The 15,777-nt window shown below is 39.1% G+C and overlaps 1 protein-coding gene across 26 annotated transcripts in view; it reads left to right on the top strand.

Annotated features, from left to right (window-relative positions):
• LRRFIP2 (LRR binding FLII interacting protein 2) overlaps positions 1-15,777 on the top strand; it is a 126,556-nt gene that overhangs the window by 18,413 nt on the left and 92,366 nt on the right. For 20 of the 26 annotated variants that reach the window (XM_034761112.1, XM_034761104.1, XM_034761100.1 and 17 more), the window contains exons 3-5: positions 9,279-9,365; positions 11,909-11,959; positions 15,713-15,766. In XM_034761112.1, coding sequence (XP_034617003.1) covers positions 9,279-9,365; positions 11,909-11,959; positions 15,713-15,766 — 192 coding nt within the window. The remainder of the gene's footprint in view (positions 1-9,278; positions 9,366-11,908; positions 11,960-15,712; positions 15,767-15,777) is intronic. The other 6 variants (XM_034761122.1, XM_034761120.1, XM_034761119.1 and 3 more) reach the window with 2 other exon arrangements.

Here is a 15,777-nt window from a genome sequence, read left to right as displayed (position 1 = left end):
CCTTCAAAGTATTGCCGCTCCCCCCTCCCGAGCTTCCTGCTCAACACTTTTTGCTGTGGTCTGCAATATTCCATTGATTTAATGCCTCACTTAGGTCTCAATCAATAAGGCTGTTTGCTGCATGTGGTGCAATATGTTACCAGTGATGTTGAGGAAAAAAATGCCATGAGTACTAGTTCCTGTAGTGAGCTGCTTGGGGTTTTTTAATTGATCAGAGTCTCCTAGACTAGGGAATTATATACATCATCCAGTGTGAGATGCTGATAAAGAGCTCACTGAAGCTGATCCTACTCTAAATAGTGATTCTCAACGAGGGGACGTGTACCCCTGGGGACGCACATAGGTCTTCCAGGGGTACATCAACTCATCTAGGTATTAGCCTAGATTTACAATAGGCTACATAAAAAGCACTAGTGAAGTCATTACTAACTAAAATTTCATACAGACAATGACTTGTTTATACTGCTCTATATACTATACACTGAACTGTAAGCACAATATTTATATTCCAGTTGATTTATTTTCTAATTAGATGGTAAAAATGAGAACGTAAGCAATTTTTCAGTAATAGTGTGCTGTGATACTTTGTATTTTTATGTCTGATTTTGTAAGCAAGTAGTTTTTAAGTGAGGTGAAACCTGGGGGTACGCAAGACAAATCGAACTCCTGAAAGGGGTACAGTAGTTTGGAAAGGTTGAGAACCACTCAGGATTGGCTCAAGGGTTTTTGCCACCCCAAGTGATAAAGACTTCTCTCCTCTTCAGTGAAAACTTTCATCCCCTTCATTTGTTGGTGCAGGAAAACCGCTGGTCTCTTCATAGGCTTGATTTCAAACTTTTCAGTGAGACATGGCAAGGTTTGGGATTTGTGTAGATTTAGACTGTCTACATCAGTGGTAGACGATGGAGATACTTTTTCAACCTTTCGTACCAAATGGGCACCAAGTGGAGAGTGGGCTGTGATGACTGCTCTAGCACATCTGACGCTTCTTTGAAGAGTTGCAGGAACTAGATTAAGATGTTCAAGGACTTGTGGTCAATGCTATCAATGAGCTGAGTATCCCCCTTTTCTGTAAAAACGTCTTATATTCTGTCCCACTGCTCCTCGATTGTCTTAAGTTTGAGTAGCTTGCTGTTCCATCATGTCTCTACATCTCCTTTCAGAGACTTTTGTAGTCTGCTTTGAAGTCCAGATCTCCTGAAGTAAGTAATGAGGTTTTGGCTTGTGTGTATCGGTTGGTTTACTGCTTCCTCTTTCTGGTTTCCCGGTTTGGTAATGTGCTCAAGTATGGTATTATAATGTGTGCTGAATGAGAAAGCTATACCGACTTACTTTGCAGAAGCATCTGCCTCCCTTTCCAACTGACCTGATACAGCAATATTGAAGTTGGGTGAAGTTTCCTAAATTGCTTGGCTGCTTAATTGTGGTGATAGGAGCATGGGGATTTTTGCAGCCTGTATTCATTTATCACCTCCCTTTTCTATGGATATGGCGGAGTGGGAGCGGAGTGAATATTTAGTCTCTATGGGGAGGCAGACTTTGCTGTGTGTGTTGGTCTATATCACATTTCTCTCTTTTTGGGGGAGGAGGACTTTGTGTCTCTTGGAAGTACACGCAGGAATTTCATTATATTCTCATCCAATCCACGATCTGTAAACATGCTGACCAATACAACTGTATCCGTGGATGTAAAGCCGATATCCATGGATTTGCAGGGTTCTAGCTATTTGTCCAGGGATTTCTGGGAGCTAGGGATCAAGTTCCCACGATGCCACTTTCTCTGTCCCTTAATATAATGCTTTCCCCATTTATTTTTTTAAACTCCCACAGTCCCATGCACCTTTTTTCTGTCTTGGTCTATTTGGCAGAAACATGGGCCCAGTAGAGCTCAGTGCAATTATCATGAGCATTGCTAATACAGGACGTACGCTTCTTGTATGTTTGAAGAACTTGAAGGAGTACTACTACAACAGGGAGTGTGATGAGGAAGATGCAGAGCGAGGTTCCTTCGGGCATTCATGGAGCAGCTCCAGTTGGTGGATTTCCTGAGAAATGAGCACTGATTGGTGGGATTGCATCATAATGCATATTTGAGAAGACCAGCAGTAGCAAAATTTTCAGACGCAAAAGCCCACTTTCTGGATCTGTGCACCAAACTTATCTCAGACCTTCAGTTCAGGCACACCAAAATGAGCTGCATTGATATTGGAGAAATGAGTGGCAATCACGCCCTGGAAGTTTGTAATACCAGATTGCTATCGGTCAGTGGGAAAATCAGTGTGGAGTTGGTAAATCCACAGTGGGGGCCTGTGTCATCCAAGCATGTAGGGCCATTAAGTGCCTCCTGCTACACAGGGCTATGATTCTTGGTAACGTACAGAGAATAGTGGATAGATTTGCAGCATTGGGGTTCCAAAACCATGATGGAGCAATAGATGGCGCACATATCCCTATTCTGGCATCAGCCCACCTAGCTATTCAGTACAACAAAGGGATATTTTTTTCATAGTTATGCCAGCAATAGTAGTTCACCAAGGATGCTTCACTGATACTAATGCTAGTTAGGGAAGGGATGTGATGCTTGCATTTTTTAAGAACACACAGCTTTTCAAAGAGCTGCATGCAGGAATAGTCTTCCCCAACTGGTGCATTACCTTTTGCAATGTTGGAAATGCCAATAGTAGCTCTGGGGAACCAGCCTACTCCTTGCTCCCCGGCTCATGAAACCATACATTGGGCCACCTTGACATTACCAAAGAAAGATTCAACTTTTGGCTCAGCAGGTGCAAAAGAGCTGTGCTTTTGGTAGATTGAAGGGTCGCTGGCATGGTTTACTCAGTCTGGATGAGATCCAGTTTAGTATCAGCCATCTTGTTTATTGGAATAGATTAGAGAGTTTTTCTTTACTCTGTCAAACTTCCATCATAGGAGCTAGCAGCTTGTTGGAATCTGCTGCTGTTTGTTTCCTGTCCATTCCTGGGACTAGTTATGATGGTCTCTTTAGCTGCTGGGACTCTGCCTCCACCCTTCTCTCCATCTCTTTGCTGGATACTTGAAGCTTCTGAAGGAGCGGGGCTGGGGAGGGATTCTCTTCACTACACCCAGCTGGGAGTTTGTCACCAGCAGCTGCCTGGCATAGCTGCAGCTTCTCTTATGTTCTATTATTGATAACCCTCTTCCAGAGCACAGTGTGTACTAAAAAATTCAAACAGAGACTCATTAATTCCAAAACTTGTTCTAAAATTTAACTACAAAATTTATTTGAACAAAACTCAGATTAGGTATTAACTCTTGTGGGCCATTAAAATGTGCAAAAATGCAAAGGACCAAAGGGTTACCTGTACTTTAAAAGGGACATTTAAAGGTCAATTTAAAAATCAGGCTTCAACCTAATTTTTTTTGTTTACTGATACCTGTAACAGTGACTTTTTTTTGTAATTGAGTAGAGAAAATTTTATTCCCTATTTTTCTACATTGTTCACTTTATGTATTTGACAGCACACCGTGTATTTTTTCCACACAGTAATAGGAGCGTTTAAAAAAGAAAGACAGGAAATTGTTGTGTGTAAAAACACAAAATTGGCAGAGATTCAAAGGCAAGTGAAATACCTGGAACTACTCTAAACACTTTTTTAAGATGATGTGATTTACAGTAGGCAATGTCCCTTTTTTGATTTCCAATTCCACTAGAAAAATCAGAGCATTTCCAGTTCATGTGATATTCCAATTCTTTCTGCTTAGATCCATGCAGATGAATGTGTATTCTTAGAAATAACATCAGTCACATAGCTAAATACAAGATATGAAAAATACTTCTTTAAAAAGGACATATACCCATTTTCCTTCGCAGATGATATCTTATATTTGCTTTCGGATGTTAAAAAGCAAGCCTTGCACATTTGCTTACCGTTCTGCACCACAGACTCACTTTGTTAGAACATTAATCCTTTAACTGTCTGTCTTAATAATGTTTCTGGATCACCATAAACTTGTTTGAGTCTATGTGGTTATAGGGTATTAAAGCGTGTTTGTGGATCACATTTTAAAGCAAGAATAAGAATTAGTTAATCTAATTATTTGGATGATTTGTGATTCATCCAGTTTCCTCAATGGTTTCCTGATGCTGATAAGTAAGGATAAGATTTTGTCACGGAGATCAGATTCTGTAACTTTCAGAGACCCTTCGTAACATTTTCTGCTTCAGCCTTGGGGCGGCAAGGCTGAAGCTGTCAGGGACCCTGAAGCTGTTTACTTTCTCCCCTGGGTGTCAGCCCCCACCCCTTATTTTTAGTAAAAACCCAGGTAATGGGCATCCATGAATTTTTGTTTGTTGCCCGCAACCTGTCCATTTCTTTTACTAAAAATAAGGGTGACAAAATCTTTACCTTACTGATGAGTTAAAAGGACAAATAATAAAAATGCAGAACAAAATAATCCTTATGTTCAGAAAATTGTTGAAGTGGCTGCAGATAGCCTGACTGGTATACCAAAAGTAAACATGTTATTTTCAACTTTTAGAAAATTGGTGCAGAGAAATTAGACATTGAAAAGAAGTTGCCCTAGAGTAATCTTTCATTGGTTTTATTTGGGAAACCATTCTACACAGTAGACTCTCTGTTTCTGAGTTGCATAACATTTTGGCTTTTGTGTGTGTGTGTGTGTGTGTGTGTGTGTGTGTGTGTGTATATTATACTGGAACAAGACTCCACTGTGTCTTTGTTGTTTTTAATCTCAGTTTATTTACCACCTGCTAAAAGTCATCTACAAACAGTGATGAGATTGATGGTATTCTTTCAAACTGTGTTTTTCATTATGACAAAATAAGATGAGACATTAGATTAGTCTGATCTTAATAATAGGATTTCTCCAGTCCTTCCTTGCAGGTTTTTATCAGCAATAACAATGCTGGCATTAAAATTTGGCTTCAGAACGGTCACTCTTAGCATATGAGTAGTTCATACTTAAGTTAGAGCTGTTGTTTTGAGGCTGCCAGCAGACCAAGGCAGACTTCAATTTTATAACCATAATGGCTAGAGACTTTTTTTTATATAAAAGCTTATGCCATGTCTACATGAAATCTTGAGTTTGCGGTAAGCTGAGGTGTGAATCTAGCCTGCTGTGGACTGACTGTGTGAACCCTGCTGGTGTGCATTAACAGTTTGTTAATGCACATCAGCAGGGTCTATAGGGACAGTTAGTCTGCAGCAGGCTAGTGCAGTGTAGTTTCACATCCTGGCTTGCCATAAACTAAATGTTCATGTAGATAAGTCCTAAGATTTTTGGATCAGAAGGTGCAGCCAATAGACAAAAGTAAAAGCTCATTGAGCATACACTCAGCTTGTGTGTTTAGTCATTTTGTAATAAATAGTTTACAAAACAAAATATCTTTGCTTTTTCATTGCCTGAACCATTGTGAACATAGCTCTGTTGTGTTTATCCCTTCACTTGCTGTCAGCCCCATTAGGCTGTTCCATGCTTTCTTTTTCACAATGGCTTTTGAGTTTGTGGATTCTAGTGGTGACATGACAAAGACCTTCAAGAGTATAGGCTTTTAAACTTGATTTCCTTGCAATATCACCATGTTGGTCACTGACAATATTCAGTGATTGAATTAAAATCATAATTCTGACAAATGTTTATTCATTTTCCCTTCACTGCAAAAACCTGAAAGGATTGGGAGGTCTGCTTTAAACTCTTTATGATAGAGTTGGTTCTGAAGACCCATTTCACTAATACTGGTTTGAGGGTTTAATACTAACAAGCTCTTTAACTCTTATCCACTCAATAAAAGTGGCCGTGAATGTTAAACAAATGGAGCATTTATGTCTAAAAAGCCTCTTAGATGCAGGAAATATCACCAGGAAAATCTGCATGATGAAATGGAAGAGATTCTCTATTTGACCTTCCTGAAAAGGAACCAGGAGAAGTCTTCTATCTGTTCAGTTTTGGTCTCTTTGCTGTCCCTTAAACAGTCTGAACTTTCATTGAGCTGTCTCATTCCATCTGGCCGCCATCTTGGTATTTCTTTCTCCAGTATAGGACTTATCTTTGTTCATCCTACAGTCACCAGGTTTCTGAAAGGCATTGTCCATATAGTTCCTCTGACATATGAGCCACATCCAATTCTGTCATGGGATTTGACCTTGCACTAATGATACTTGCAGAGCCTTCATTTGACCTCCTGTCTGACTTTTCTTTGAACTGTCACTCTGTGAAAATGGTGTTCTTCCCAACTGTAACATCTGCATGGATGGTTAGTGAGATCCAAGCCTTGATGGCGACCCTTACTCTCACCACAGTGTTCCCTTTCGCAGTTTCATAAGGATAAAGTGGTCCTACGTCCCCATCCTAAACTCCTTATTAAAGTGATCTAACTTCCATCTCAGGCTATAATTTTTTTGTATTTTTCTCTAAACCTCATTCACATCCTGAAGATATAAGGCGACACACTCTAGAATTGAAGAGAAGGCCCTTTAATTATTTAAATATTGACAATTTGTAAGTCTCCTTAAGAATTTCTGGCATGTGGGTCCAGGGGTTAGTCTGTCTCTTCAGAAGTTTGTCTGAATGGATTTAAGTAATCATACTAATTTGTTATGCCTTGATAGGAGTTCAAGCATCTGAAAATATCAGAACACATGCCACCAAGTCCAGAGGTGCCTCGATTGCATGCCTTAGTAATGTTGATTGATTGCGTGCCTTAGTAGTGTTTCCATCACTGTCATTTTGTAGTCTGTTACTCCCTTGACTTTGCTTCTAGGTTCAATGCCCAATTCTGGAGAACAGTCCTGCAATCTCTATTTAGTTAATATTCTTCAGGTACCCACCTGCTTGTTCTCACAGCAGTGGGGAATCATATTAGCACTTAGCACTTCTTGAAGAAGAAAGAACGGTTATTCCCCTTGTAACTATAATTCTTCAGGTAATTTGTAATTCTTCAGATTATAATTCATACTCCTCACCCACCTTCTCCATTTCTTCAGAATCTTGATATTGATTCTTGAATTAGTGGAAGGAACTGAGTGGCGTGTTTGGCCTTGCCCCCTTTTCAATCTTCAGATTTTGGCAGGTCGCATCAGGGTGTTTGCGCATGTGATTTCATCAGCTAAAATTTATAAATTAGTGCTCTAGGGAACTGTGTCTTCTAAAAATGGGTTTCCATAGAGGCAGTCATCTTGAAGAACCACACTTACTGACTTCACCCAGAGAGATCTGTATCTTGCAGAATCCATCTTCTGAATTTGCCAATGCTGGATTTACAGCATTAAGAGGCTCTGAGAATAAGTTGTATGAACATAGATTATCTGGTGTCTACAACTTTTAGACTAGTTGATTCAATAATAGTCCATAAGATTTGAGATGTGTTGGGTGGTAGTACTGTCGCTTGATTTCTGGCAGATGTCAGCTTCAGATGTAGAAGGAAGCTTGGAGTTGAGGGCGAGGGGAAAGTTGATGAATACTTTCATGTATACCACTGCGAACAAAAAACTTTACTCCATGTGGGTTCAGATGTACAAAGGTCACCTAAACGCCATTTCCCAAAAATAACCCTGTCCTGTTCAGATCATATAGCTGCACTCAGCAACATTCTTGGTGTTTCCTTTATAAATCACTTTTCTGGTGTTTATAACCCTCCCATAAAGAGAGGTGCACCATTTTTTCTCACTTCAGCATTCTGAAAAGTTACGTTTGAGCCCTTAACTTGGATACATTGTCAATTACACATTTAATTTTTATTAAAACATGTATACATCACCTCCTTATTTAAAAGTATATATAATTATCAAGCTTGCTGTGACTCTGTAAAAGTTTATCCAATAACAATTTACATCTTGTTTTTAGACTTGCCTACATTTAGAAGAAGTTGAAGGTTTGATATTTGAGAGAAAATGTTTAATGAACACAAAACTCATATTAATTTATATTAATGTTAAAACCACACAAATTAGTGTAAAATGAGATTGTCCCACATCTGATTAATGTTACAAATAGGGTGTCTTATCAGCAAAATAGTGACTACCGCATGGTAACTACTGGTATTTTTATGCCATTTGCAGGGGAAAGAGCTAACTGTTATACTATAAAATCTCTTGGAAACTTTGGAGTTAATGTTAAGTGCTGTGGGAGAGGTGGGGAAAATTAGAGTGGGAATAAAATGTTAACCACAGATTAATTTAATTTGAGACATTTCATATTTACCTAATTCCCTTCATGGAATGAATGATAGCTTTTATTTTTTAAATTGTTAGTTTTGTTGTTAAATGCTACATTTTGATATATGAAGAAACTTAATTTTTATTACTAGAAATCGTAACCATATTATTTGTTGTCTGGTACAATTAATTACCTATTTTTAGTTCCTAATAAGCAATTAACTGTACATTAAACAATTAATGATATGTCTGGGATTTCTAGTGATGATAAACCTGGCATACAGTAAGAATAATTTTTTTCATGTTACTATCCAACAATGTAAGAAATTTGAACTTGATTTCTACTCCTAAGCCTCTAGCTTCCTGAAGATCAATACATCATTCATTGACCCTTCTGATTAAATCAGAAGTGGCATTAAGTGTCTGAAAAAGATCCCATTACTCATGTAGAATCATGCTACAGTGTATTGTCCATAAGGGTAAGGAATAAAATGGGGGGAAATGGGGATTTAATTTAGGGCTCCAGCAGGGACACTCATCTTGTGCCTTTTCCTCCAAGAATTTTGGATTTTTCAGTAATAGTTGACTTTGGCAGTTCCCCCCTAAATGTTAAGCTTTGCTTTTTTTTTCATAAATCCTTGCAAATGAGATTTGGGCTTTGGCCTATGGTATGCATCTGTTGTAAGGTCTTTGGATTGTGTTTGTTACTGCTTATGTTTTAACTCAAAACATTGCTAACTTGGGTCTCTGGTTCTGCAAACACATTTGTGCTTAACACAATGCATGTGAACAGTCTTAATTGAGGGCAATAGAACTATTCATGTGTATAAAATTAAAATCTGTTAGTGTTTGTAGGCTTAGGCCTTTATCAACACTTGCTTTCAGTTGTAACTGTTTTGTGGTATCTTTAAAAATTCTGATATGTACTCCCTTTTGTGGTTTTGTTCTTGCCCTTACAACTGCTGCTTGCTGTCAAATAATTTTTTTTTTAATATGTACAAGCTGTTCATTAGAATCAGGATCTGTTTTTGTGGGGAAACTATTGAATCAGGTATTCAAACATATTTTACAAAGCTAAGTGATTAAAAAACTGCCTAACTTTTATTATTTTCAATTAACTTATAGGCAGAAGCAAGGCTTGCAGCCAAACGGGCTGCTCGAGCAGAAGCAAGAGACATACGTATGAGAGAACTGGAGCGACAACAGAAAGAGGTAATGTCAATTTTGCTATGCTTTATTATTTTGTACTAAACTTCTTAATGAATTGCCTTGTATTATGTTTCTTAAGAAAAGCTTTATTTAGGGTTACCATATCTAACAAATAAAAAAAGAGGACCCTCCACGGGCTCTGGCCACGCCCATTTCCCAGCCCTGCCCAACTCCGCCCCTTCCCAGCCCCGCCCAACTCCGCCCCCTCCCACTCCCATCCACGCGGAAAGGGCTGCCCGAGTGCTACCAGCTTCACGGTTTGCCGGGCAGCCCCCAGACCCTGCGCCCCCGGCTGGCGCTTCCCCAGCGCAGCTGGAGCCCGGGAGGGGAAGCGCCCAGCCGGGGGCGCAGGGTCTGGAGGCTGCCCGGCAAACCGTGAAGCCAGTAGCGCTTGGGCTTCGGGTAGAGCGCTTGGGCTTCGGGCAGCCCCCTTGCCTCTGGACCCTGCGCCCCCAGCCGGGCACTTCCCCTCCCGGGCTCCAGCGGCGCAGGGTCCGTAGGCATTGGGGCTGCCCGAAGCCCGTAGCATTCGGCTCTTAAACAGAGCCGAAGAGTCGGGGAGGAGCAGAGCCGCTGCGGCCGGAGTCTCTGCTCCTCCCCTGACTCTTCAGCTCTGTTTAAGAGCCGAGCTGCCCCAGCGCTACTGGCTTCGGGCAGCCCCCATGCCTCCGGACCCTGTGCCGCCAGAGCCTGGGAGGGGAAGTGCCCGTCCGGCGGCTGGGGTCCGGAGGCAAGGGGGCTGCCTGAAGCTCATAGCGCTTGGGCAGCTCGGCTCTTAAACAGAGCCGAAGAGTCGGGAGGAGCAGAGCCGCCGCGGGAGGGGAAGTGCCTGGCCGGCATTTTCCTGGACATGTTCGGCTTTTTGGCAATTCCTCCCGGACGGGGGTTAGAGTGCCGAAAAGCCGGACGTATCCGGGAAAAAGAGGACGTATGGTAACCCTACTTTATTTATATTTTTCAGTATAGTATAGCCATATGTCAGCATTTCCTGAATAGGGTAGCCATTGCTATAGCTTTTTCCACTGTATTATTGGAAGTCAAATGACTAACTTGCTCCATTCCTGTCTCTGCACATGCGTGGATAGCACTGCATGTATGTAGTCATATTAAAATGTTAATTTTAAACTTCATTAATAGCAAAGAATACTAAAGGAAAAAGGGGATCAGCTATTTAAATATGACTGTAACGCTTTTGTTTACGATACAACTACAAAAATACCTTTTGAAACTTATGTCTTTTCTAATTTGGCATGGAACTCCAGTTGTTGGAATGTTTTTGTAATAAACAGTTTTGTATAATATAATTTGAACAAATGCAATAAATTAATTGCTTAAAAACAAAACTGCTCAAAGACATAAACTGACTTAAATGTTTTCCTTTGAAAATGGACTGTTGTCCTTTTAACTTGGTAATTTATTTTCAGTAAACAGCACATAGCACAACAGCAACATGCAAAAGCCAGTGCCCATATAACTAACTCTGAATATACAAGAAGACTATTTTAATGCTTTCATTAAAGAAACATCTTTAATTTGAAATCCAGACAATTTTATAAAACGAATTTAAAAAAAAATTAAAATACTAAACCTACCCCTGTGTCAGCTGATACTTCATATTGTTTTACAAAGACATTTTCTTGGTTTTTTAGATGTTTTTTTTTTCTCTACTGTTGCTGTGGAAAACCTATGCCGTAAGCAGGGGTATCTGAGTGATTGCACCCAAAATGCTGTCAATTGTTCAAAGTAAACTGAAATAGAGAAAATATTTTTTCTCTAATCTTATTTATAATATTCCTGGTTGTTACTTGTAAAAATAATTTGCAGTTCTCTCTGAATTTTTTCCCAAGTTGACGGTATTCTGTTTAAACATGAAAAGAACAAATCTACAACCATGGTACCTGGCTGAGTAATCTGTACAAGAGGGTTTGGACATAAGATAAAACAGTGCATTGAAAAGTTTTTTTTAACAAGACTCCATGTTTAGGATGAAAAAATGAAAAACACTAATGGATATCATGGGAGCACTAGTTAAAACTGATACATAGACTGTGGTGAAATGTATACAGAAAGCTGCCTTTTCACTTAGCGTTCTTGTGGGATTGTATGCCTCTTGGCCCCAATGAAGTGAATTGGAGTTTTCCCTTTGACTGCAACAGAACCAGGATTTCATTCCTCCCTGTCTGTCCGTTAAACAATAAACACACTAGTTAGTTCTGAAGACTATTCTGATATTCTTGCATTTATAATAATAAAAATGACATTCACTTGAAATGAGTGAATTAAAAAATGGCAGTCTCTCTCAAATTCTTCTATAGAGTTCTGAGAATTTGACAATTTGGTATGATGGTTTGGAGTAAAATCAAGGCAGAACTTCTTGAGGAACTTATTTTGTATTTCACTTTAATTATTCTAAATTACCTAAAATAAATTTACAGATCTCATATATTCTGTGGACAATTACATGTGATTGTGAATTGTAAATTGTACAAGATGATGTAATCTCTATGATGCCTGTTCTGTATTAATTTTTTTAAAACATTTTGTAGCTTTCTCATCGCTCATATGATAGAAAATGGGGACGTATCCAAAAGTGGATGGTAGGCCAGGACTGCCTGTTGTGCATGTTGTTTACACTTGCAGAATTAACATAGACTTGGAGGGAATACATTTACTAATGGTTTGCAAAGTGTGAACACATTTTATGACTGATGGAAAAAAATCATTAGATAAGGTCACATATAGGACACTGCACAGAGGCAAAAAACATTGGAAGTGTGCCATTTTCTCTTTCACAGTGAGTTTGTTTAAAGTTTATACAATTACATTCAGAATGGAATTCAAGTAGCTTTACGTTGGCAAAGGCTTATTTTTAAAATTGTAAATGTTTCTACGTTAACTTACTTCCACATCTTACTTTATCTTTTTTATAGACCTGCCTTATTCTATATTCTTCTTTGATTAGACTGGCAGGTGTTTCCTTCCACAGATAGTCCAGGCTATCTTTCAGTGGCTAATACTTTCTTTAAACAAACAAAAAGTAAATTTAAAATTGATTATACTGTACCTTTCAACTTTTCTTTCTACCTTTAAAAATAAGAGGGGAGGGACAGGCAGAGGCAGCTTACTCTTGCATTCTGGACTCCAAACTTCCAGTTGATTCCAGTGGGACTTTGGGGTGAAAAAGAATGCAAGCCTGGTTCCTCTAAATGGGATGGCATGGAGATAAGAGTTGAATTATAGCACAGTGCTCCTCCGTCTGTTTACTTTTATTCAGCTGTATAATTAGAGAACTGTTTTCACAAATTTGTAGGCCTATCTTTGCTTTTCTAAAAGCAAAATTCAGATATGATGATTTGTTTTATGAAAAGTTCTTAGTATGTAATGACCTGTATAAAGAAGATTAAAGTAAATCAGGTTCAAATATAATTTAGCAGAACGTAACTTCAAAGTATGAAAAACAGCAACATAATCAGGGATATTTTCAGCAATTCTATAGAGAAGTCTTATAGTTTTCAGAGCATTAAATGTTCACAACTTTATGCTAACCCTTACAAATTGAGTTTATAGCCTGAAGGAATGATTTTTTCACTCCGAATTGCATGTAATCCATTTAACAAGAAAAACTGAAACATGTTCAGGCATTTAACTTTTTAATATATTTCTTTAGAATAAGAAAAAAACCCTGCAGAACGTAAAGGTGTAAGAGCATGAACTTTGTTTTTTATTTTTGGCTCGATTGTAACCTATTAATAAAAATTGCTATGCTATTAATGTTCAAAAAGTACTTCTCCAGATGCCATGTTGATTTTTTTTTTTTTTTTTCCAGTTTGTTACATGCTTAATAGAACTGAGATAATGCATGGGATGGGTTTTGGAGAGGAAAAGGAAGTTACCTTTATTAAGTTAGAAGAAATGTTTTTTAAAACTTTGATTAGCTTCTAAATGTCAAACAATTTTGTAGGCTAGGGATTTACTCTATTTGATTGTTGGAATATTGTAACCATATCATTTGGCTTCTATGCATTGTAGTTTCAAAGTTGATTTACAAATTAAACATCACACTGACTTCATATCCTGCTGAAATTGCAACTGAATCAGTCTAATTTTACTTTGACTTTTATCTTGTCAATCCTCCACAAACTGTTTATTTAAAAAGCAGTTAGCTCAGGGTCCACGTGCTTATTATTCATTATTGTTTAATTTATTTGTTAGGGTTTGTCTTCACTGGAGAGTTAACTTGAGATATAACTCTAGTGCAACCCCACCAGGAGTCCCATCTCTATATACACAAATCCTTCAATTGAGTGTGGTGCTTATTAACGAGAGTTGCCTAACCTATCCAGGGGTATGGACTAATTTAGAGTTAGCACAGCTCACCAGCTGCTCATACAATCATTGTGTGCAGATCAAGTGTTTTGCAGTGTGGCCATTCACTTGAGTTAATTCTTCTCTAGTTAACCTAGCTCAAGTGTAGATAATCAAAGTTAACTCTATGGTGATGACATAGCCTTAAACACCAACAGTGTACGTGTGCTGCCATACCAACTCTTTGTCATCTCTGGTCTCATGCTAGGGTGAGCGTGTATAGATTTCCATTTTTGTTCCACTGTGTGATGGCCTGCCTTATCCTAAGAATTCAGTCTAGTCTAGTGGTCCCCAGCCTTTTCGGTGTGGCAGGCACCGGACGACGAGCTGCCGAGGACCATGGCCGCCGGACAAGCTGCCGCCGAAATGCCACCATGAAGCGGCAACGTCAAGAGGCATCGGCACCGAAATGCTGCCGAAAATCCAGCGGCCAGTAGGCAGGTGCACATGGATGCCCCAGCGGGCTCCAGGGCACCCGCGAGCACCGCATTGGGGACCAATCTGCCTGTAGTAGACACTGCAGTGTTCACTAAGGCCTGTGATTGAGAGTGCTGACTACTTTACAGTTGCTTGCCATTTCTTGGTTATGTAGGCAGGATAGCCTTTTATGATTGGTTATGTAGAGGTAAAAATTGCCACAGAATGCCCAAGCACATGTAGGATAATGCACTCTGGAATACATTACTGAAGTGCTCAGGGAAAAGAAATGTTGGCCAACAGTTGCACAGGCATAGTTGGGGAAGTTTTTTTGTATACACCAAAATAAGTGTTATGAAGCCTTAAGGAGGGTGGCAACCATTTGGCTGCTTCCAAGGGCAGGCCACTGTTAGCCACAAAGGTTACTTATCATGTGTTATCTATTTTGAATGTGGGCACAGATCATTTTTGGAGTCAACCATGTGGTTGAAAACTTTGGTTAAAAGTGTAGTATAAAGGAGGGACCCTAAGTCCCAAACTATTATCACCTCTATGTACAGTCTAAAAGGTTTTGCTGGAATGGACCCCTTCTTTACCCTGTTGATAGGTGAGGTCTGACTGCTAGCACTTTATGACCTTTTGAGAGGTGGAAGACTGGAGAGGGCAAGAACATTTTTTTTGAAGGACTTTTATTTTTTTACAAGTGGTTCCAGTTCAAATGTGAAGTTTTATACTGAATGGTTTAAACTGAAACAGAATTTCATAGTGTATTTATTCCCTGTAACTCAGTAGTTCTCAAAATTTTGTACTGGTGACCCTTTTCACATAGCAAGCCTCTGAGTGTGACACCCTCCCCCCCTTATAAATTAAAACCACTGTTTTTACATATTTAACACCATTATAAATGCTGGAGGCAAAGCGTGGTTTGGGGTAGAGGCTGACAGCTCGTGACCCTCCCCCCCTTGTAATAACCTCGAAGTCCCCCTGAGGGGTCCTGACCCCCAGTTTGCAAACCCCTGCTGTAACTAAACATTTTTTATGTTTAAGATGCTTCTGGCAATTAAAACAATAGTTTTTTCCCTCTTTTATTTTTTGTTCCCAGTTTTCCCATAAAGGTTCCCTTATTTCCAGGTTATAGTAAACCCTCCCCAATCCTTGAGTAACTTTGGAATCAACTTTCACAATCTTGATTTGACAAACTTCTCTAGAGTGTAATTCTTGCGTTTCTTTTGTTTGTTTTTAGTCTTTAATGAGATTCTTCTACATTTATTCTAGATATATCATATTTCTGCCCAACCAGCAAAAGATTTTCCATTTTTTACTTTTAATTAAATAATACATCACTTCAACTGCACTTTCTTAACAACATAGTGTGGTAGACATCTGCTTTAGAGTCAAAATGAAATGAAAGCCATGCTCATCTGACGTGAATTGATTCATTTGCTTCAGTTGATTTTCCAAACTCTTATCTGTGTGGAAAATAAGTACTGCATGCTCTTCTGTTTGCTTGCTTTGATTTTGTTCATATTTTTTTCATTAAATAACTTTTTACATTTCTTCTTTCTCAGGAAGATTCAGAGAGAGCCAGGTATTCTCTCCGGTCTAGTCGTCATTCCTATCTGGTTTGTGCTAA

This window comes from Trachemys scripta, chromosome 2, assembly GCF_013100865.1.
Source record: "Trachemys scripta elegans isolate TJP31775 chromosome 2, CAS_Tse_1.0, whole genome shotgun sequence".
Lineage (NCBI taxonomy): Eukaryota > Metazoa > Chordata > Testudines > Emydidae > Trachemys > Trachemys scripta.
Note: the sequence above shows the minus strand (reverse complement) of the source record. Positions and strands in the feature narration are given on the sequence as shown.